The sequence below is a fragment of the Chelonia mydas genome, chromosome 1 (genome assembly GCF_015237465.2).
Source record: "Chelonia mydas isolate rCheMyd1 chromosome 1, rCheMyd1.pri.v2, whole genome shotgun sequence".
In the NCBI taxonomy this organism is placed as follows: Eukaryota; Metazoa; Chordata; order Testudines; family Cheloniidae; genus Chelonia; species Chelonia mydas.
In genome coordinates, this window is record NC_057849.1 from 347,378,116 (window position 1) to 347,402,969 (window position 24,854).

Below are 24,854 nucleotides of genomic sequence, written 5' to 3' on the forward strand. Positions count from 1 at the left end.
AAAGAATGGCTCAGCTTTGGGAATCTCCCTCACATCCTCAGGCCAAGCAAAGAATTCATTTGGTTTCTCCACAATGGCCTTATCACCCTTGTGTGCTCCATTAGCATCTCTATCGTCCAGTGGCCCCACTGGTTGTTTAGCAGGCTTCCTGCTTCTGATGTACTTAAAACATTTTTTGCTATTACTTTTTGAGTCTTTGGCCAGCTGTTCTTCAAATTCTTTTTTGGCCCGCATAACTATATTTTTACATTTCACTTGCCAGAGTTTATGCTCCTTTCTATTTTCCACACTAGGATTTAAGTTCCATTTTTTAAATGATGCCTTTTTGCCTCACACCACTTCTTTTACTTTGTTGTTAGCCATAGTGGCACCTTTTTGGTTCTCTTACTATGTTTTTTAATTTGGGGTGTACATTTAAGTGGAGTCTCTATCATGATATCTTTAAAAAGTTTCCATGCAGGTTGCAAGGATTTCACTTTTGGCACTGTACCTTTTAATATCTGTTTAACTAACTAACTGGAGGATTTTAAGGACAGGTTGGACAAACAGGTTGGTCTAGGTCAGTGGTTCTCAATATATTTACCATTGTGGGCCATATATGCAGCTCTCTATGTATTACGTGGGTCGCATCCACACAATATATATACTACATGTGTGGCCCTGAGGATATCACATAGGCTGCAGCTGTATGCTGATTGGGCCGGGATTGAGAACCAATGATCTAGGTTTATCGGTCCTGCCTCAGTGCAGAAGGCTGGATTTGATAACTTCTCAAGGTTCCTTCCAGCCCTACACTTCTATGATTCTATAAATCTCTCTCCCTCTCCCCCACCCCATCACACCACACAGACACAACTGCACAGGGGAAACTGAGGCACCCCCACAATATTCAGAGGAAACATTAAGAACAGTCCCGCTTTGTCACACCTAGAGAACAGCCTGATGGGTTCTGAGCTGGGAGAGTGTCCAGACATAGAAAGTTATGGAGGTGATTGCTGATCATGACCCCTTTTACTGCCTTACATGGTGGGTCTCATTTGTGAGGGCTTGTGTTGACAGCTCCACTGACAGTTCTTGGCACACAGCCAGGCATGTGCAACCCGACAGCGGGGACCCGTAGAACCATTATCCAAGAATTATCCTTTATAAGTTCCTGCTCAAGGCTCCATTAACCTAGAAATGCAGTGAACTTTTCTTTCTTTTAGTATATGTTCCATTACCTTACTAGGCATTTATAGTAGGCAAATGAGATGATAACAAGCAGGATCATGCTCTCCTCCTTTCTTCATGATCCACACCATCTTTGCTTTTTTCTAATCCTTTGGTATCTTCCCAGTTCTCAATGGACATTTAAAAAATAATTTCTAGTGTTTGGAAAGTTCATTAGCTAATTCCCTTGACTTGCAGGTGCATGCCATCTGGACCTGCTGGTTTGTGTATGTTCACTATCCCAAGTATTATCTGACCTACTTCGTATCAGCAGCTATACAGTTCAGACAAAGTCAGCATTTTCTTCTTAATTGATCAGATGATTTCCTACCTCTTTTCTCAACAGAAAGAGATTTAATAAAGCAGTTCAGTAGCTCAGCCATTTTATAATAATCATGAATGCAATCTCATTTGTCATTCATTAATGTGTTTGCTTTCTTGCCAGTACTTATGCTTGATATACTTATAAGGAGACTTCAGATTTCCCCAAGGCCCTTTGGGAGCATTAACACTCCTTTTCACAAATGAGGGGAGCTCGTTTTACCAGTATCAGACCATCGCTCTCCAGTGAGCATATGGATAAAATGAACAGAGAGGAAAGGTCAGAAGTGACAGCTGCTGTGAAGGTTTTAGGGAAGTCAAAGGAGAGCGAGTGAGGCCCAAGATTCCCAAGAGACAGCCATGTCTCAGGGGTAAGACGGTAGCCCAATATTTGCTTGAACATCTACTTCAAGGTCCACACTCCAGGAAGTCCACCACTTGCTTTGACACCCCTGCGCCCTCTGCTCAGAGCAGGCATTTGACCCACTGTGCAGAGTTAACCCTCTCCCAGGAGTAAATCCCGTCAGTTCCTTCATTCCTCTAAAGGACTCCGGTGCCAACAGTTTCTCAGGGGGGAGGATTTCTCAGGGACAGAATTGGAGGAAGTTCAGCATGGGGCCTGGCTTTATGCACAGTATTGAGCTCAGCTCTGCGGGGCTTCTCTGTGTAGGGCTGCAGAGATGTTGCAAGGAATGGGGATGCCCCAGTGGATCCAGGACTTGGCACGTTCCCTGCATAAGTGAGGCGACAGCCCTGGGTGAGTGCGACTAGAAAGGAGCCTGCTGCAGCAACAGCAGCCCAGCAATGGTGGCCTGAGATGGGCAGCATTCCTCTCCCGTGCACGGAGTCCAGCTGAAGGGCTTTAGCATGAGAGATTCCCCATGGGGACTAACTGCCCCAAGCACACAAGAGAGAATGTGGAATTGAAAAACGGAGTTTTGGAGAGACAGTCCAACCTGCTGAATGCCTGACAATCTGTTTATACTCTTTGGTACGGCAACCGAAACAGTAAACATTCCACCCAACACGCTAACTGCAATCAGTGACCGCCGTTTCAGGCTGCCCCACAGACTGAGACACAGGCAATTCCTGCCCTATCCCCATGGACAGCACAAACCCCCACACGGCAACCACCCATGCAAGGCCCAGCACCCAAAAACCCACAGGGAGTGCCAGACCCCCATTACAGTAGCTCACTGGTCTTCCTAGGCAGCGCTGGGAAATGAGAACCACTGAAATATCGCAGGACCTGAAGTGAGATAAAGGGGGAAAACAGGGTCAAAGGCCAAACTCACCAACGTCAGACTCTTTGTGGGTTTTGATGATTTCAGCCAGTTCAAAATTTCCTGCAATGATGGCCACCTGAAAAGAGAGGAAGGGAGGAGAAGTGAATGATTCTGATCCCCAAGAAAGACCAGGCCTGCTAGCACAGAGGGAACTGCTATACCACATGGACTAGCAACAGCCATTCACTGTGGCAGACTGCCACAGCCAGCACTCCTCCTGACTTGGCCCAAAAGCAGCGTACGCAGCCAGCACCCCTGACATGGCATCCTGGTGCCAACAGCGATCCACATTCTTCCTGCAATGACTCCTACACTCAGAAGGTGGCAGAGAACTCAGAGCTCGGAGGAGGTTGAGTGGTGATGCTTCCACTATTAGCTGGGGATTAAATTTGGGGCTTGTAGTTTCTGCTGAAAAATTCTCATGTCTGGAGCTTGTTAGGAAAACATTTACTCTCGGTTATTTACCAGTAACTGAACTCTCTGCAGGTCTTGCCTTGGCAAAGTCACAGACCTGTGTTATGCTTGTTCCAAGCTGTGCAGGCCATGGAACCATTTCAAAGCAGGTAGCTGCTGGGGGCAGCCTGCTCCAGACAATGGCCACAGCACTCTAAACCAAGATTAAATAAAGCCCTGCCCATTAACCAGCTTGTAGTATGGCAAAGACTCTCATAATACGCAAAAGGAGCAAGTTAAAAAGGGAGGCTGAACGTAGATCTGAACAGGAAACACATGTAGAGAATTCTAGTTACTAGTTAGGATCCTTTTTTCTCCTTCAAGGAATTGCTGCTACTCATCCTCACTTCTGGGAAACAAGACACCACTAGCAATTCTCAGGAGGGCTAATATGTGATTAAGTAGACAGCGAGTGAAGGACTTGTCTCCAGAAATGAGCATCCAATCGAGACAGTAGCGGAAAAATATGAATTGAACTCTATGTAGAGCCTTCTTATACATTCAGACTATTAAAGCATTACAAAGACAAGCTGCCAGAGCTGGTACTGCCCTAGCATCGTGAGTCCTAACATCTGGTACCTGCAACCCTTTCTGGCTGTAACAAGTCTGAACATAAAATATCTTTTTAAATAGCCTTTGGGCCAAAAATCTCTTGCTCATTAGACTTATCTCCACATGCAACAACCCACCAGGATGATTTGCAAAAGGGCTTAATCCTGCACATGGGAGTAATTTACAGCCCCCTTTACTCAGAGTCAGAGAGCATAAAGCCAGAGAGTCTGCCAGATCATCCAGTCTGACCTGTACATCACAGGCCACCAACCCCACCCAGCTTCTGCACACTAACCCCTACAGCCAGAATCAGACCAAAGCATCACAGCCCTCAGGAGACTAGACTGTGCTGTGCCACACGGAGAGAAGAGGGGACACCGCAGGGCACCAGTGCCCAAGGCCACTGCAATGCAGGGAAATGACTAAGTGACATATACGCAGATAACCTGGCAGCGACCCACACCCACATGCTGCAGAGGAAGGGGAAAAAGCTCCAAGGTCACTGCCAGTCTGACTTGGGGGACAATTCCTTCCCAACTCCACATACGATGATCAGTGAGACTCTGAGTACGTGGGCAAGAGCCAGCCAGCCACGCAACTGAGAGAGAGAATGCTCAGTGCCACCTGAGAGTACTAGACCACTCAGTCCAGTGTCCCATCTCCAGACGGGGCCATCCCTGATGCTTCAGAGGAAGGACACAAAAACCACCAGGATGCATTGGCCAGAGAATCCCTTCATGAGTCCTGACCCCTCAGCCCTGAAGCATGAGATTGTTAGGAATTTAAGGTAGAAGCTCAGGGCTGGCTCTAGGTTTTTTGCCACCCCAAGCAAAAAATTTGCCACCCCAAGCTCCGAGAGCGCAACTGCCCAAGCAAAAAAAAAAAAAAAAAAACAGGGTGGCCAGAATGCCGCCCCTGGAATTGTGCCACCCCAAGCACGTGCTTGCTTTGCTGGTGCCTAGAGCCGATCCTGATAAGCTGAAAGCGAGCCCCAAGCTATTGAGCCTTGACTCCTACTATCACCAACAGTCCTGTCATACACTCATACTCTTACATTCGTCCTGCTCTCTTAAAACTAATTAAGTTGTTTGCCCCCCACAGCTGATAGAATCATAGAACCATAGAACCATGGAAGATCAGAGTTGGAAGGGCCCTCAGGAGGCCATCTAGTCCCACCCCCTGCTCAGAGCAGGACCGATTCCCCACTAAAATACCGGGAGGCTGCCCCAGAACCTTGCCCCTCCGAAGGTTAGAAACCTGTTTCTAATTTCCAGCCTGAGTTTGTTCATGGCCAGGTTTGTTTGGGGTTTGTTCCAGGCTGAGTTTGTTCGGGGAGGGGAGGAGCGGGGGCGGGAAGAGGCGCAGCGAGAGCAGGGCCTCGGAGAGGGAGCGGAGTAAGGGCGGGGCCTCGAGGTAGAGCCGGGGTGAAGCACTCCCAGGGAAAAAGGAAAGTCAGTGCCGATGGTTGTGCCAACACTGCTTTCAGTTTCAATAGCTCACCACCCCCCTGCTGTTCACCCCGAATGTGTTTATCGAGACCCATCAGATACCTCCCAACCCCCCGTTTTAAACAAGCCAACCTCCTCCACTCTCCTCTCCTAAGACAGGCCCTCTAGTCCCCTGATCATCCCAGTAGCTCTTCTCTGCACCTGGTCCAGTTTAAATTAATCTGTCTTGAACACGGGTGCCCAGGATTGTACACAGCATTCCAAACGAGGTTTTACCAGTGTCTTGTAAAGTGGCGTTAATACTTCTCCCTCTCTCTCTCTCTCCTGAAAATGCCTCACCTGATACACCCGAGGATCATATTTGCCTTTTTCACAGCTGCATCACATTGGTGGCTCAGAGTCATCCACTGATCGACCCCCACACCCAGGTTTCTCTCCTCTTCCGTCACTTCCAGCTGAAGAGTGTCCCCTAATGCCCCTACTCTACTTGCGCTATATGACATCTTCATCATCTGGACCCATGGAAAAGAAGCCCTTGAGGAATTCCACCATGATTTCAACAATTTCCAACCCACCATCAACCTCAGCCTGGACCAGTCCACACAAGAGATCCACTTCCTGGACACTACGGTGCTAATAAGCGATGGTCACATAAACACCACCCTATACCGGAAACCTACTGACCGCTATTCCTACCTACATGCCTCCAGCTTTCACCCAGATCACACCACAAGATCCATTGTCTACAGCCAAGCTCTACGATACAACCGCATTTGCTCCAACCCCTCAGACAGAGACAAACACCTACAAGATCTCTATCAAGCATTCTTACAACTACAATACCCACCTGCTGAAGTGAAGAAACAGATTGACAGAGCCAGAAGAGTTCCCAGAAGTCACCTACTACAGGACAGGCCCAACAAAGAAAATAACAGAACACCACTAGCCGTCACCTTCAGCCCCCAACTAAAACCTCTCCAACGCATTATCAAGGATCTACAACCTATCCTGAAGGACGACCCATCACTCTCACAGATCTTGGGAGACAGGCCAGTCCTTGCTTACAGACAGCCCCCCAACCTGAAGCAAATACTCACCAGCAACCACACACCACACAACAGAACCACTAATCCAGGAACCTATCCTTGCAACAAAGCCCATTGCCAACTGTGTCCACATATCTATTCAGGGGACACCATCATAGGGCCTAATCACATCAGCCACATTATCAGAGGCTCGTTCACCTGCACATCCACCAATGTGATATATGCCGTCATGTGCCAGCAATGCCCCTCTGCCATGTACATTGGTCAAACTGGACAGTCTCTACGTAAAAGAATAAATGGACACAAATCAGACGTCAAGAATTATAACATTCATAAACCAGACAGAGAAAACTTCAATCTCTCTGGTCACTCGATTTCTGATCTAAAAGTGACTATTCTTCAACACAAAAACTTCGAAAACAGACTCCAACAAGAGACTGCTGAATTGGAATTAATTTGCAAATTGGATACAATTAACTTAGGCTTGAATAGAGACTGGGAGTGGTTGAGTCATTATACAAAGTAAAACTATTTCCCCTTGTTTATTCCTTCCTCCCCACGTCCCCCACCCACCCACTGTTCCTCAGACGTTCTTGTTAACTCCTGGAAATGTGCTGGAAATGGCCCACCTTGATTATCACTTCAAAAGGTTTTCTCTCCCCCCACCCCACTCTCCTGCTGGTAATAGCTCATCTTAAGTGATCACTCTCCTTACAATGTGTATGATAAACACCCATTTTTTCATGGTCTGTGTGTATATAAATCTCCTCACTGTACTTTCCACTTTATGTATCCGATGAAGTGAGCTGTAGCTCACGAAAGCGTATGCTCAAATAAATTGGTTAGTCTCTAAGGTGCCACACGTACTCCTTTTCTTTTTGCAACTTGTAGTAGAAATTCTTATTAGACCCTAAGTGCACGGCCTTGCATTTTGTACTACTGAATTTCATCCCATTTCTGTCAGTCCAGTCTTCAAAGTCACCCAGATCCCTCTGCACCATTCTGATACTCCTCTGTATTGATGGTGCCTCCCAACTTTGTATCATCAGCAAATATCAGCACACTCCTACTGTTTGTGTTAAGGTCATTAATAAAAATATTGAATAAGATTGGTCCCAAGACCGACTAGAGGAACTCCACTAGTAACCTTTCTCCAGTCCAACAGTTCATCTTTTAATACAATGCCTTGCCATCTCCCTTTAGCCAGTCCCTTATCCACTGTACAATTCTTGTACTGATCCCCATCTTCTCTAATTTAACTAATAATTTCCTGGGTGGTACCTGGTTAAATACTTTATTGAAGTCCAAGTATATTAGATCTGCATTTCCCTCATCTAAAAAACCCGTTATATAGTCTTGCCTATGTCGCTTCAGAACCAACACTGGCAGGATAATTGTTTGCTGCAGATGAAAGTTTGACAGCACTCTGAGCAAGAATTTAGGTCATAACAATTTTATCCTTGTGATCACTTGTAATGGGCACACGAACCACGAGATGCTGAATCACTCTCACAGTTCAGGCGCATGCTGTTGCCACCAGCAATGCTATCTGCAGAGGTAGGTGATAAAAAAGCAAAGCCTGTGACAAGTGTAAAGGATGAAACCCATGAGCTGAGTCAGAATTATGTTCAAATCCCAAGAAAATGATGCATGGACAGACTGTTGGGTACACACACAAGGGCTGCTTACCAGTGACTATCGTTCTTTCTGGGCGGCTGCCATTGCATATACGTGCCTAGAAAAGGGGCCCCCGCTACACAAGATGCTGGAACTTTCTGGGAATGTGTAACTAGGGATACTGCACAAATGCTGTCTTGTGGCAATGAACATTAAGTGCCCAAGAAAGGTGCAGCCCCGATTCCCTCAGTTCCTTCACAGGAACACCAGAGTCCACAGATACAGAAAACCTCTAAGGACTAGGGGAAGATAGGCAAGGAGTTTAAATAGGCAAAGGCAGCTTCTTTGAAGAATGAGTGACTGGTGTTTAATTAGCAATAAGGGATGTCGCAAACAGGCAGAGGTGTTAGAAACAGAACTTTATGATGTGTGCTGAGCAGCCCACTTCACATGCTGAGGCTCTGCTGTTGGTCCCTACTCACCAGTCCCATATCTGTATTTCTGCACCTCTGGTCCCGCACCAATCTAGTTCTCTTCTGAAACCTGACCCCCCACAGAAGCCTCCAGCCTTGCCTCCCTATATGAGATCAGCTCTCGGATAGAGAGCACCTGGCTCAAGCTGAACCCAGGCAAGACCAAAGTAATGCTGATCAGAAAAGGAAATGCTTTAAAGAGCTGGCCAAGCCACGGTCTCCACCTTTCACTGAAGTTGCACAGCCCCCATTCATCAAAGTGGTGCAAAGCCTCCGAGTCCTGTTTGACTCCTCACTAAGCTTGGATGACCAGTGACTAAAAATGCCTTCTTCCACCTGCAGCTTCTTCCCTCCCTCCTGAATTAGGGCCTGGCCACAGTACAACATGCATTTTCACCCGCCGGCTGGATTTCCCTGTAACTGAAATTAAATGTGAAGATGATGTAGAGGCTCCCGCTGGCACAGAAGGCAGCTGCCTGTCTCCTCCATGGCCTAGACCACCATGAGCACTTCCAGCCTGTGCTCAAGTCCCTCCACTGACTCCCAGTCAGCTTCTGAGGCCGGTTTAAGGCTTTGGTCCTAATTTTCAAAGCAATTAATGGCTCATGCCCTGTTACATCAAAGACTGAATTCAATCACAAAGCCTAGACAAAGCACATGAGAGCTGGGGATAAAGCCTAACCTAAACCTCCCCCACTGCAACTTGAGACCATTACTCCTTGTTCTGTCATCTGCTACCACTGAGAACAGTCTAGATCCACCCTCTTTGGAACCCCCTTTCAGGTAGTTGAAAGCAGCTATCAAATCCCCCCTCATTCTTCTCTTCTGCAGACTAAATAATCCCAGTTCCCTCAGCCTCTCCTCATAAGTCATGTGTTCTAGACCCCTAATCATTTTTGTTGCCCTCCGCTGGACACTTTCCAATTTTTCCACATCCTTCTTGTAGTGTGGAGCCCAAAACTGGACACAGTATTCCAGATGAGGTTTTACCAGTGCTGAATAGAGGGGAATGATCACGTCCCTCGATCTGCTGGCAATGCTCCTACTTATACAGCCCAAAATGCCATTAGCCTTCTTGGCAACAAGGGCACACTGTTGACTCATATCCAGCTTCTCGTCCACTGTAATCCCTAGGTCCTTTTCTGCAGAACTGCTGCCTAGCCAGTCGGTCCCTAGTCTGTAGCGGTGCATGGGATTCTTCGGTCCTAAGTGCAGGACTCTGCACTTGTGTTGAACCTCATCAGATTTCTTTTGGCCCAATCCTCTAATTCGTCTAGGTCCCTCTGTATCCTATCCCTACCCTCCAGCGTATCTACCACTCCTCCTTAGTTTATCTCACAAAGGGCCCTGTGCATAAAGCTCCTGACTGGGGAAGCCATCCAACCCCACCAATTGGCTGAAATGGACTACTTAAACCAGAAAGAGGCACAGAAAGTTGTCTGACCAGCAAGGTGAATCCCAGGCTGACTGCTACTTCGGACCCTCCCTACATGCCTGACACCTGGGTTCCTGCTCTCCTTACCTCTGGCCCCGTCTGTTCCTGATTCCTGCTTTCCTGCCTCACTCTATGTCTCTGCTACAATGCCCTACTCCTGATGATGACTACAGCTTCAACCCCTGGTTTGACTCCTGAATCTGGCTCTGTCCCCAGCTCTGGTTCCTGGCTCCTGACTCTCTAACCCTGAGGCCTGACCCACCCATGCCCTGGTCCCTACAGAAAGGTACTAGGGAGAACACTTTCAAATTTTCTCCTCAATACAGTCACCCTCAGGGGACACAGAGCCATGCTTTGGACACCGTGGTTTAAAGATGCCAGTGAAACCTGACAGAGTTCTGCTGAGCAGTCCAAATTTTCATCCATTAAGGTGCCAAGATCCAACTCACTAGGAGAAGGGACCTTAGATTTCGGTGCAGAGTGAGCTGCTTCTTCCAAGATGAATCTGGGGACACTGGTGATATCCAAAGTAACTTATTTGCAAAAGAAATCTGAACACCAGTGTCTGCTCAAGCTAAAGCCACCACAGTTAAATGAGCCATCTCTTGCTTCACTTTTGGAAGCACAGAAGGGAGCAGAAGGAATAAGGGAGAAGCAAAAAGGAGACCGCAGGGCTAACAGAGCACAAAGGCATCTGAATGGGCTCCTCAACCCCTGCTCACTTCTTCACAAAACAAGAGGAAAATCTGATTCACCACTGACTCCTTCCACTCATGTTGATGGAAATATCTGCAAATCAGGTTGTCCGTTAGAAGGTTTTCCTGTCCTGCCACAGAACAGCTTACAGGGCTATTGGATTTCATATGCATTATTCCCTCTGTCTCTTTTCCACTTGGTGATTCCGTATTGCCTGTAAGAATCTCTGCCATTTTTCCTTTCTCAGCAAAGACACCGTTTCAGAGACCAGGGTGGAAATTCTCTTCCAAATACCAGTGCTGGGTGGAAAAAAGGAAACGGTCAGAGCACATTCGGAGGGACAGGCCACAATAGCAAGGATTAACAGACAGGCAAAGGAACACACACAATTCTCCTAAGCTTGGCCCAACTTGCTGTATAGAGACATTTTAGCTAAGCATGGCGAGGTCACATTTTTAAACTGACAGAGGAGATGGCTGCTAGGCTAGAGGCCATAAGCCTGAAATTCAGAGGCAGGAAAGGACTTAATTTCAGGTGGGTAATAACTGGCTTGGTAACTTTCTACATTTCCAGAAAATACTTTCAGAGCAGGCAAATTGAACGTGCTCTGCAGCATTAACTCCAGGGAGTCTCTCAGTAGGCTCCAAGAAAGAAATTCATAAACTTGCGCTAAGCTCTAGCTTCCTCCACAAGAGAAGGGGTCTTCAAAAGACTGGCTCAGCCCTTCACATATTGAACTTGCATGAGTCTGTCACCCAAGAGACCTTGCTGACAAAGATGAGCAGACAACATTCCTGGATGCTTGGTGAAGATCAGGGAAGCTGCTGAGAGGAGGTACTGTCCCGGTACTCAATTCACAGTGTTTTATGGAGATATGTAAGGATAGATTGCAACGGTACAGGGCTCAACCTAGTCCTGGCAAAGCAGGGAGAGGATGATGGCACTTAGTGTTACCATGCAACACTTCCTTGAGAAAGGAAAACTGGAAGAATACAAACCATTTCTATGGAATGTGACTGCAAACCTGGTGTATTGCTTTCAGATGAATCTCACCCAACCAGTTCTTACGAGAAAGGGCCTGGGGTAGGCATAGCAGGAGGGAGAGTTCCTCAGCATCTGTAGATTCAAGTAGTCCTTTGGCAGGGACTGTAAAGGCATTCCAACAGCTAATCCTTCATATTTCTCATGCCCTTGATATTCCTGTATGTTCTACACAATGCAAAAGGGTAGCATTTTATAGAATTGCACCATGGCCTATTTTCTGGAATCTAAAATGACAGATTTTACAGCCATAGTGCAAAGAGGACCAAATCCAGTGAGACATGCCCTTTGAGCAGCCTTTGATGTCTCTATTACTGCAGTGAGATTAATAATGTCTGCAGTGACTTTACGAAAGGATTCCTATCGCAGGACAGCTGGCTTATTTCATGAGATTTGGAACAGGGTGCTTGATCTTCTCTGTGAAGCTCCTAATCCTTTCCTTCCAATCTAACCACCTTTTTCCCTCCCATTGGGGACTGCACATTCTTTTCCCTCCTACTGTGGTATAGGATCACTGTGAATTATTGGCTCCCAAGCCCCAAAAAGGAGCCGTCGCCTGCACTTCCAATCAATGAAACACAGGACATTTGGGCAAGGAGGTCTGTATATAATGCCAAGGAACAGAAGGCTCAGATCCGTGCCTGAGGCCATGCCCCCTAAAGTCTAACTGCTTTCACACAATACGGTGGTCCAGGCATCCAGGCCTAAGGACAATCCAAAAGTGAGGTTGTACCCATGCAACCCTATGAAGGAGCCATTTTAAAATTCAGGGCAAAGAACAGAAAGATCCACTCAAACGTAGCTATACGACAGGAAGTGGCCAGCAGCTCTGGGATTTAAGCCAGATTCAGTGGTGGCAGGAATTGTGCGAGCCACTCCACACACAGCTTTGTTAGAGAAAGGGACACCCAACCTGCGGTATCCTCTACTATTCAAACCCCAAGCACTTCTTGAGCTTTGCCAACGCACAGCTCCAGGACCCTCAGCCACCTTTTACTCCAGCTCGGTTCCCTGCTGCTGCCCACTCTGCTATTCCACCCCTTCCCCATGCACACCCAGCTCAGCCAATGCACCCCATTCCTGACGTGAGGAGGGGCATAGAGCCCAGGGCTGGAACAACACAGGGCGCTGCAGCGCAGAGTTGCACTGTGTCTGCGAGGATGTTCACCTGCAAGGGAAGCATGCTGTTTGATGCTGATGCTGCCCCTGTGCATGAGGTTCCTCTGCCCACCACAGGGGCAGGGCACAGACCCTAGGGGACTGGCTGGAGACACACCTTTCCTTGAATCCCCTTTTCTGCCTATTTCCTGTCCCCAAAACGTGGCTCCCATTCAGCAAGGATGTAGTGGTCATGCTGCCACTGCAGTTTGTTGCCCATTTGCAACGTACATTAATCATCACAGTTTCACCTGTGCGCAGTCCAGTCTGTAACAGGAATGAGAAGATCCCTCAGCCTCTGCTGCTCTCCCCATGGGAGATATGCTGACACAGGCCTGGGATAAAAATAGCCCAGGATTTATCCCTGGTACAGTAATGTCCTGCCAAAGCGTAACGCACTAAGAGACCATCTGCAAATGATGGATCTCACTTCCTATTAGCAGAACCAGCACAGCAGTCTTTCACTGAATGGTCGCAAATATCAAACCAGAAAACTCTAGTCTGCAGAAAGAAATGAGGACAGGCCCTGGCCCCCATGGCAGCCAGGCCTGTGGCAGAGTGAGTTTCCCCCCATCCCAGACCCATGGCAGCCAGGCCTGTGGCAGCGTGAGCTTCCTCATTTATGCCGGTCATTGGCTATATTAAGGAACCTTTTCCATCCATGCCTTCAGGGCTGCTGCAATTGCCCCACACTTGTTGCTGTGATGGTTTCTGGCAGCTCCTATTGGGTAGATCTACACTGCAACTAAAAACCTGCAGCTGGCTTCTGCCAGCTGACTGGGGCTCGCAGGCTCAGGCTAAGAGGCTGTTTAACTACAGTGTAGATGTCTGGGCTTGGGTGGGAGCCTGAGCTCTAGGACCCTGTGAGGTTGGAGGGTCCCAGAGCTTGAGCTTCAGCCCGAGCCGGAATGACTACACTGCAATTAAACAGCCCCACAGCCCGAGCCCCACGAGTCCAAGTCAGCTGGCAGGGACCACCTGCAGGTGTCTAATTGCAGTGTTGACCTACCCACTGAGGCCACCCCCAGCCAAGCCTTTCTCTCCCTGCTCCCTGCCAGCAGCGGTGGCTTTGGTATCAGAGAGGGATTTCCTTAGAAGGGATTTTTCAATCTCCTCATAATTTATACTAGCGTTTTTGCTCTCTTGTTTCCTCAGGCCCTGCAAACTGAGTTGTGCTCTGCACTGGACTTATTCCCTCTCCTACACATCTGGAATGGTCAAGGGGGCCGCATCTCTGGGTATGTTTACACTTCCCACGTTACAGCACGGCCGCGGCAGCACGGTGACGTGGACAGTGTAATCATGCTTTCTCGCCGGGGGAGAGCTCTCTCCCAGCGCTAACAAACTAACCACCCCGAATGGGGGGTGGTAGCTTTACCGCTGGGAGCAGAGTTCCTGGCAATAAAGCACTGTCTATAATGGCACTTTTCAGTTCCTAAACTTTTGTCACACAGGAGGATGTTTTTTCACACCCCTGAACGACTAAAGTTTTAGCGCTGAAAGTGGCTGTGTAGACAGAGCCTCTGTTCCTCCTGGGAATTTTCACTAAAGGACACTGCAGTCTCCTCTGAGAGGAGGGGCAAACCACAGGTCACTTGGGACAGACAATACAAATCAGCAGACATTAAATCCCATGGGTTCACAGAGGAAACCTCACTTTATTCACGCTTCTCACAGACAGGCAATGGCATGGCAGAGCTGGACAGAAACAAACACCCTAACAACCTTAACTCTGCCTTGTAGCAACAGCATGCAACGAAGACAGCTTACTTACCAGTATTTGCTACGCTTCAAGCATCACCTCTGCATTCATGCTTGAGGGATACTGTGCCCCTGGTGTAGCACTGTGGAAGTGCCTTCAAAAGCTGTGTTTGTTGGGGGATCATGTGTGCACAACAGTGGCACCATACTCTATATCGGGGGCACTCCCTGAATAAACTCAGGTCCTGACTGTATACAGAACTCCAAGGTAGAGCAGTTGGTGGGGGGCAAGTATGAATGCACAGAGGTGACTATCAAAGAACAACAATTACTAGTAACTAACCCCTAGATAGAAGGTAGGCGAGCAGTTCTTTAATGGAATATGCACTGCAGCACCACTTTCTCCAAAACAGGCATCAGAACCAAGGCCAGAAAATAGTGCTGGGTGAAAGTATGCACGGAACTCCAGCTTGCTGCTTTGCATGTGTCCACCAGCAAAATACATCTAGGCATGCCACCAGTGCTGCAGAGGAGTGCCTCTAACGGAGTGCAGAGGGACGAACTGGTGTCCTAGCTCAGACAGAACAGTGCTCTATACAATTTTTTAATAAGTTGTGAAACCCTTTATTAGGAAATAAGTGGGTCCCCCCAGCATTTACCTGTCATTTTTTCTAAACGTCTTGGTCTCCTCTAGTTAAAAACAGAACATAATTTCACATCTAGGATATGAAGATGTGCTTCCCCTGGATGTTAATAGAGACTTGAGAAGAACACACAGAGTAGGAGATATATTGAGAAAGGTGGAAGTTGGACACCACCTTAGGCATGAAGTGAGGAAGCATTGTCACATTGTCCCAGACCACAGTGTCAGGCAGGGGAGCCCTTAATGCACTGAGCGCACTAACCCCAGCAGAGATGACTGCGATGAGGAAGACCATCTTTAAAAAAAAAAATGGATACTTACCTTCTCGTAACGGTTGTTCTTCGAAATGCGTTGTTCATGTTCATTCCAATCAGGTGTGCGTGTGCCGCATGCACAATCATTGGAAAGATTTCCCTTAGCAGCACCTGTCGGGTCGGTCGTGGAGCCCCCTGCAGTGGCATCTTTATGGCACTCAATATATGACCCTGCCAACCCGACACCCCTTCAATTCCTTCTTGCCAGCTACTCCAACAGAGGGGAAGGAGGGTGGGTATTGGAATGGATGTGAACACATCTTGAAGAACAACAGTTACAAGAAGGTGAGTAACCATTTTTTCTTCTTCGAGTGCTTGTTCACATCAGTTCCAGTCAGGTGACTCTCAAGCTCTACCCTGGAGGAGGGGTCGGAGTCAAGGAACCACTGATTGGTGCACCGCTCTGCTGAAGGCTCCATCATCTCTGGCATGATGGGTGATAGCACAGAGAGAGGTGAACGTATGCACCCATGACCAAATAGCTGCTCTGCAGATCTCCTATACCAGCACTTGGGACAGAAATGCTGCTGAGGAGGCTTGAGCTCTTGTGGAGTGAGCCGTAATAGGTGGAACCGGGGCCTTGGTTGGTTCGATTTTCTGAACAGCTTAGTACACTCGATGTAGAATGCCAACGCCCTCCGGATGTCCAGTGAATGAAGCCGCTGTTCTCAGGCACTGATGTGAGGCTTGGGGTAAAACTCGGGCAGGAAGATATCTTGGGTGATATGAAAATGAGACACCACCTGGGGAAGAAAAGCCAGGTGAGGCCTGAGTTGCACCTTGTCCTTGTGGAAGCCTTGTGGAAGACCATGTAAGGTAGATCAAAAGTTAGTGCCTTCAGCTCAGACACCATGTGAATGGAGTGGGCTATGCAGAACTCCCGAAGTTGAAGGGTTTCTTGACAAAGGGGAGAGGAACGCGCTCCCCCCTGCTTGTTGATGTAAAACATGGCAGTGGTGTTGTCTGTCATCACTGCCACACACTGGCCTTGTAGTATGGACAGGAACGCTTGGCAAGCCGATCGTACCACTCTGAACTCCCTGATATTGACGTGACGAGAGAGTTCATCTTGTGACCATACCCCTGCATCTGGCGGTCCCCCAGGTGTGCCCCCCAACCCAATGATGAAGCATCCGTTATTAGGGTCAAGGTGGTCTGTGGGCTGCTGAAAGGAACTCCCTCACACACTGTACGGGGGTCGAGCCACCACTGGAGGGACTGGAGTACTTGTTGTGGCAATGTAAGTACCGAGTCCAGCCTGTCGCACCATGGGCAATATACAGAAGCGAGCCATGCTTGGAGTGGCCTGAGCCTGGCATGCCTGACCACTGTGGCTGAGGAGGGCCAGGCAACCCTGAGCCATAGTGGTGGGGTACTGCATGAGGCTCTGAATGATGCCCGCTATGGCTTGAAATCATGTCTCTGGTAGGTACGCTTTTGCTTGTACCGAGTCCAGCACTGCCCTGATGAATTATATTCTCTGGGTCGGTGATAGGGTTGACTTATTCACTTTGAGAAGGAGTCCTAGTCTCTGAAATGTGGATTTGACTAGTCGAACATGAGACTCCACCTGCTCCGTGGAACGGCCCCACAGCAGCCAGTCGTCTAGGTTGTGATATACCTGTACCTGCTTCCTGCGGAGAATGGCTACCACTACCAACACGCACTTGGTGAATACCCAGTTCGCAGTCGATAGGCCGAACGAGAGGACCATGAACTGGTAAAGTTTGTGGCTGACCACAAACTGCAGAAACCATCTGTGCTGAGGTTGAATGGCTACGTGGAAGTACGCGTCTTTCACATCAAGGGCAGCATACCAGTCGCGCGAATTCAGGGAAGGGATAATTGTGCTCAGGGAGACCATGCGGAATTTCAACTTTACCATGAACCTCTTGAGTCCACGCAGGTCTAAAATGGGTCTGAGACCCCCCCTTTGCCTTAGGGATAAGGAAATAATCGGAGTAGAATCCTTTGCCCCTTTGCTCCTGAAGAACCTCCTCCGCTTCCCCTACATCTAGGAATGATTGCACCTCCTGGATAAGGAGTTGCTCAAGAGAAGGGTCCCTGAAGAGTGACAGGGAAGGGGGGTGGGAGGGAGGGAAGGAGTAGAACGGAAGAGAATATCCCACCTCTACCATGCAAAGAACCCAGCGGTCCAATGTTATTTGGGACCATGCATGGCAGACATGGGATAAGTGATTCAAAAAGTAAGAGGGAGGTTCTGGTGTCATGTCGGGTACACCGTCCTCCGGCGCCCCCTCAAAAGGCCTGCTTTGAGCCTGACAATGGCTTGGTTGGGCCCCTGCCTTGTCCTGACTGGGAGTGGGGTGGTTTGTGCCTAGAATTTCTAGGCCGCCGTCTGTAAAAGTCTTGTCTAGGGCGAGGAGGGTAGGACCATTGCTGTTAGGGCTGGGGCTTGAAATGTTTTCACTGGGGTATGCATCCCCAGCAACTTCATCATTGCCCAAGAGTCTTTTAAGCTGTGCAGCTTAGAATCAGCCTGGTCTGAGAATAACCCTGCATCCTCAAATGGTAGGTCCTTCAGGGTTTGCTGCACTTCTGGAGGTAGACATCGAGGCCCACGAGTTGAAGTTATATCTTCTAAGGATAGCTTGTTGATTAGCTGTCTTCAGTTGCAGGCCCCCAGTTGAACAGACCTTCCTACCAAATAGATCTAACCATTTTGACTCCCTTGACTTCAGAGTTGGCCCCTGCTGCCCCTCTCTTTCTTTCTCATTAACCGTGGCAACAACCAGGGAACACGGCTGCAGATAAGAAAACAAATACTCATATCCCTTGCACGGGACAAAGTACTTGCATTCAACGCCCCTTGCAGTGGGGGGGATGGACGCTGGGGTCTGCCAGAGCGTTTTCACATTGCTCTGTATAGTTTTAATCAGGGGCAGAGTGACTCTGGACGGGCCCTCCAAAGTTAGGATATCGACCATAGCGTCCTCAGGTCTGACAACTGCCTCCGCCTGCAATCTCATGTTGCGGGCGATCCTGCGCCGGAGGTCCTGGTTTGCCCTATGGACTATAGGTGGAGATCCAGAATCCGAGGCCCCTGCCACTGCCTCGTCATGAGACAAGGATGATGAGGCTACGGGTGGCACGGGGTCCTCTTGTCCCTCAAGCTCTCTGGCCTCCTCCTATTCGATATCTGGGCCCCGTGGGCTGACCCTCATTGCGGCGATGGTAGCCTAGTCTGCCATTGGTGTTGTCGCCCCGGCAACCTCTGTGATGACCTAGGCTGCCTACTCATGGGAAGTAGCTGTCTCCGATCCCTTAGGGGCTGGGCAATCCCTAGGCGGTTGGGGTGGCCTGGTTTTGAAGATGACCGAACGAGAGCCCCTGGAGAATGAACCCTAGGCCTGGTGATAAGCCCAGGGGGTCCAAAAGGGCCATTGTGGCTGAGGCTGACAGCGCTGAGGCCAAGCTACAGGTGCCTCACTCCTATGTCTGTGGGAACAGCGCCCACTGTGGCCAGAGTAGAATGATTCTGCATCCAAGTACAACGACCCAGATTAGACTTGGACATGGCGGTGCTGACTGTACTGCACAGGGGATCGGTGCCGATGCTCCTGCACCAGGGATCGGTGCTGAAAGCTGGGTACCGGAGATTGGCGATTGTTGCCTCTCTAACTGTGCCAGAGGTCGGTGGCATTCCAGCCGTGCAGGAGGTTGGTGCCACTCCACCAGTGCCAGAGGTGGGTGCCGCTCCACTGGTGCCGGAGATCTGGATTGCCTGGCTGGCACCGGGGAGAAGTATAAGGGGTCCCGAGATGGCTGCTGGTGCCTGGGCAATGGCGAGCAAGAGTGGTGCAGAGGAGAACAGCACCATGCAGGAGAAAGAGAACGCTGCATCAGAGCAGGCTTTCCTCTAGCTGGCTCTGGGCGTGGAGACAGAGGGGACTTGTCCCTGACTGTCAAGGGTTGTGGTGCTGTCAGTTCTGTGAACTCCCTGGCAGCTTCACAAGTGTCCGGGGTGGAGGGGAGCTCCAAGTCCTCCATCTGGCACTGCCTGTCCGGGGATTCACTGGGCGCCGGACTCAACGGTCCTCCCCGGGGAACCGAAGTCAACGGTGCCAACTCTTGACCCTTGGGAGCTGAGTGCTCCTTCTCGAGACACACTGTTGATGCACCCAGAGGCTGAGACACCTTCGACCTCAGTGAGCGGCCTCTGTCCATTTTCTTCCGTTTGTGCGGTACTGGTGAGTGGGAACAGTGACGGCTAGTCTGCAGTGCCAGGGAGCGGTGTTGAGGGTCTCTGGACTCTTTCCTTTGCACCATATCGTGCACCGAGGCTGGAGCGCTGTGTGCTGAGGCTGGAGCACTGCACTCAGTGCCGGAACCCCACGCTCCGAGGCAGGTTGAGGACAGAGAGCGGACTCCATCAAAAGCTGTTTCAGATGGAAATCCCAATCTTTTTTCGTCCTGGGTTGAACCTGCAGATTTTGCACCTGTCTGTTTGGTGCTCTTCCCCCAGACACTTCAGGCACGCATCGTGGGGCATGGGCTTACTGCAGGTCCCACATGGTTTAAACACTTGGCCCCAAGGCATGCCCCAGAGCCAAGGGAAGGAAAGGGATAGGGTAATCCCTAACCAGAAGTATAACTCTAAACTATGCTGAACTAAGAACTGAAACCTAAGCTAAACCTAACGAACAAGCTAAGGGAAGCACTTGCGAGGCAAGAGAATGCTGTTCCAACGACCATTACAGGCAGTAAGAAGGAACTGAAGGGGGGTCAGGTCAGCAGGGTCAGATATTGAGTGCCATAAAGGCGCCACTCCAGGGGGCTCCACAGCTCCCCGATGGGTGCTGCTAAGGGAAAACTTTCTGATGATCGTGCATGGGGCATGAGCACACCTGATTGGAACTGATGTGAACAAGCACTCAAAGAAGAAGTAGTGCTCCAGTGAAGCTTGTGCAAGATGCTCATACTGGGGGACTATCAGGTTAGTTACAATGAGGTTCAAGTCCCAGGATGCAGGGGGTTCCCTGATTTTCTATGCAATTGTCATGCTTTCAGGAACCCAGAGACACTTGGTGAGAGAAAATAGACCTGTTCTTCATGTATATGTGATAGGCAGATATACTGCCAAATGGACCTTTAAAGAGGCTCTGGCGACACCCTGAGACTTTAAATGTAACATGTATTCTAGACTGCAGGGACTCCAGTTTAAAACAGGGTTACTCCTTTATTATTGGCCCAGACAGAGAACCATGGCCATTTTTTCTTACAGCATTTAAGGACAGAGCCTTTCCTAGACTGCAACAGGAGCGTCTGGGCTCTCTGGGAGCAGAAATGGGCTACATTAGTTAGTAAATTATCTTCCACACTGTGATGACTCTAATGTGACTCTGGACTGGGATACAGAACTCACCTTTGCTGTTGAGACAGGAGGTCTGGAGAGAGACGCATCAGTTACGGTGGCTCTTCAGACAGGTGTTGAAGGTCTGAATACCAATGATGGAAAGGTTGCATTGGAACTATCAATAGGATGTTAGCACTGTCTGTCAATTTTTCTTATAACCCTATATACTAAGGGATATGAGAAGGATTGCCTTCTATGACAAGATAACTGGCTCTGTGGATGAGGGGAAAGCAGTGGACGTGTTGTTCCTTGACTTTAGCAAAGCTTTTGACATGGTCTCCCACAGTATTCTTGCCAGCAAGTTAAAGAAGTATGGGCTGGGATGAATGGACGATAAGGTGGATAGAAAGCTGGCTAGATTGTCAGGCTCAACGGGTAGTGATCAATGGCTCCATGTCTAGTTGGCATTCAGTATCAAGTGGAGTGCCCCAAGGGTCGGTCCTCGGGCTGGTTTTGTTCAAAATCTTCATTAACGGTCTGGAGGATGGTGTGGATTACACCCTCAGCAAGTTTGCAGATGACACTAAACTGGGAGCAGAGGTAGATATGCTGGAGGGTAGGGATAGGATACAGAGGGCCCTAGACAAATTAGAGGATTGGGCCAAAAGAAATCTGATGAGGTTCAACAAGGACAAGTGCAGAGTCCTGCACTTAGGACAGAAGAATCCCATGCACCGCTACAGACTAGGGACCGAATGGCTCGGCAGCAGTTCTGCAAAAAGGACCTAGGGGTTACAGTGGACAAGAAGCTGGATATGAGTCAGCAGTGTGCCCTTGTTGCCAAGAAGGCCAATGGCATTTTGGGATGCATAAGTAGGGGCATTGCCAGCAAATCGAGGGACATGATCATTCCCCTCTATTCAGCATTGGTGAGGCCTCCTCTGGAGTACTGTGTCCAGTTTTGGGCCCCACACTACAAGAAGGATGTGGAAAAATTGGAAAGAGTCCAGCGGAGGGCAACAAAAATGATTAGGGGACTGGAACACATGACTTACGAGGAGAGGCTGAGGGAACTGGGGATGTTTAGTCTGTGGAAGAGAAGAATGAGGGGGGATCTGATAGCTGCTTTCAACTACCTGAAAGGGGGTTCCAAAAAGGATGGATCTGGACTGTTCTCAGTGGTAGCAGATGACAGAATGAGGAGTAATGGTCTCAAGTTGCAGTGGGGGAGATTTAGGTTCGATATTAGGAAAAACTTTTTCACTAGGAGGGTGGTGAAACACTGGAATGCATTACCTAGGGAGGTGGTGGAATCGCCTTCCTTAGAAGTTTTTAAGGTCAGGCTTGACAAAGCCCTGGCTGGGATGATTTAGTTGGGGATTGGTCCTGCTTTGAGCAGGGGGTTGGACTAGATGACCTCCTGAGGTCCCTTCCAACTCTGATATTCTATGATTCTATGAAGGCATACAGGAGAGGTTGGCTCCAATCCCACAGAAACGTGTTGAGAGAGAGATTTGGTCCCTCTCTGCCTGGTGCAGTATTGATGGTACTTGGTGTTTTTAATGGACACAAAGGAGTTTCTCTTTGGGCAGCTCCATTTGAGAAATAGCGCTCTGGCCACCATTGGCTTTTAGGCCCATTTGCATTGATCCTGAGTCCTCCTGCTGAACATGTCCATCTTCCTCCCCGCCAGGGGTAGAGCCATGGGATGAAGCAGATTCTGAAAGCACCACAGCCACAATTTTCATGCTTCTACAGACAGGAGCTGGGAGCGCACTCCTCAGCTGGTTTATATGGGTCATGGCTACTGTGACGTTCTTCAGCACTTGTACTACTCAGTACGACAGGGATGGGTGAAAGGCCTTGAGGACTCACCATACTGCCCCAAGCTCAAGCACACTATTAGCTAATATACATTTCTAGATGACTTTATATTTATCCTAAGTTGTATAAGTTTAAACTCCATTTCCTAGAATACGTTGTACTCATGTCAAGCTTTATTGTGGAAAGTTACTAGGAGTTAAATTGTACCAGCCTTTGTTCTTTGAATGAGCAGAATCTGTGAGAAATAAAATGTATGGTTTGTGACACTCTGTACCTCGGGAGAACACCTACACCCCCACGTTCCTCTTTATAAAACGATTGTGTGATATCCATTGCAAAGTTTGTCAAGTTGGGTGTCTTCGGAAGGCTCATGATACACTGAGCATGGTTGTTATCAGTGATGTTTTAGTAATCATTACAGTAAAGTTATAGTAAAGTTATAGATTATAATTTCATGTATATGGTTATGAGGCTGAAAATGTATCCTCATGGCTTAAAGCAAGCCCATGCAAAAACTCTCCAAGAACAGAAAGGCAGTTCACACCTCATCAGGGCATGGATGGGACAAACCCAGCCCAGCCTCACATGAACAATGGACGCTGGCTTAGGCAGCAACAAAAGAATCTGTCAGGCCCTCAAGGGAGTCACCCCCTTCCTTTGGTCAGTTTGGAACTGCGATGAGATAATGCTCACCTGACTCTGAAGGGGGTGGGGGCAAAGCCAAGAGGGGGGAAAGGACATGATAAAAGGAAGAGATGTTTGCCATGCTCTTCTCTCTCTTCCACCTACACCTACAGACACCACCAAGAGGCTGAAGTGCTTATCAAAGGGGAGAGCCTGGCTGAAGAGCAACCAGCCAGCCTGTGGTGAGAAGCATCTACGTTTGTAAGGGCAATGAAAGCGTTAAGATCAGCTTAGAATGTGTATTGCTTTTATTTCATTTGACCAAATCTGACTTGTTATGCTTTGACTTATAATCACTTAAAATCTATCTTTATAGTTAATAAATCTGTTTGTTTATTCTGCCTGAAGCAGTGTGTTTGGTTTGAAGTGTGTCAGAAGCTCCCCTTGGGATAACAAGCCTGGTACATATCAATTTCTTTGTTAAATTGATGAACTCATATAAGCTTGCAGTGTCCAGCGGGCATAACTGGACACTGCAAGAGGGAGGTTCCTAGGGTTGTGTCTGGGACTGGAGATATTGGCTAGCGTCATTCGCTTGCAAGTAGCTGGGAGCAGTTTACATGCCAGAGGCTGAGCGTGAACAGCCCAGGAGTGGGGGTTCTCACAGCAGAGCAGGGTAAGGCTGGCTCCCAGAGTCAAGGACTGGAATGGCCTAGCAGATCACCAGTCCAGATAACACTAGAGGGGAACATCACAATGTTACATATGAATTGTGTGTTAGTACAAAACAGTTCATGTCTCTACTACTTGTACTTTACAGCGTACTGACAACCGGAATGTTTTTGTGTGATGGGTACACTGTGCTAGGGAGGACTGGGACAGATCTCTTTGTATCCTGAAAAATAGGTATGAAACTAGATAAGAAAAGGGGAACAAGGTGTATTAATCTTTTACTTGTAAACCAGGGGACTCTAAACAGAAGTCAAATTAAGTTCATACTTTGGGACAGATACACACTGAAAATGTAAGCTGTGGTCACTGCAGAAATATTCCCCAGAGTTGGTAATGTATGACCCTCTCTATGCTGGTCTGTCTTTAATTAATAAACTGAATGAGCCAAGTTATCTGATGTCTTTTTAATCAATAATCTAAACCAAACCACTAACAACACTGATATGGAGTGTGGACTTCTGGCTTAGAAGGAGACTATCTCCTTTGAGGTCATGGCAAAGTGCACCCCAGTCCAGGTTGGAGACATCTTTGTATTTGATTGTACGGGAGGGGGGAATGAAGGGTAGCCCCTTGAAGGATGCTCTCCCACAAGCAAAATGGCTGCAGTACTCATGGAGGCATGGTAAGTCTCCTTTGCAGACTATGTATATTTGGAGTGTGGTGTTCTGCCACCTAGTGCTGAAAAGGGCTCATGTTCAGAAATGAGGGGGTGACACAGGTGAACGAGGCCATCAGACATAGACATCTGAGATAAAGTTCCATAGACAACCTGTGGAACCCATTGCCAGGGGATGTTGTGAAGGTCAAAAATATAACTGGGTTCAAAAAAAGAACTGGATAAATTCATGGAGGATAGGTCCATCAATGGTTGTTAGCCAAGATGGTCAGAGATGCAACCCCATGTTCTGGGTGTCCCTAGCCTCTGGCTGCCAGATGCTAGGACTGGACAACAGGGGATGAGTCA

General features: G+C 48.5%; 1 protein-coding gene across 2 annotated transcripts in view; it reads right to left on the reverse strand.

Moving 5' to 3' along the window:
* Positions 1-24,854, reverse strand: part of SHANK3 (SH3 and multiple ankyrin repeat domains 3) — a 755,611-nt gene that overhangs the window by 456,800 nt on the left and 273,957 nt on the right. For both annotated transcript variants that reach the window (XM_043522025.1, XM_043522029.1), the window contains exon 11: positions 2,826-2,892. In XM_043522025.1, the coding sequence (XP_043377960.1) occupies positions 2,826-2,892 (67 nt within the window). The remainder of the gene's footprint in view (positions 1-2,825; positions 2,893-24,854) is intronic.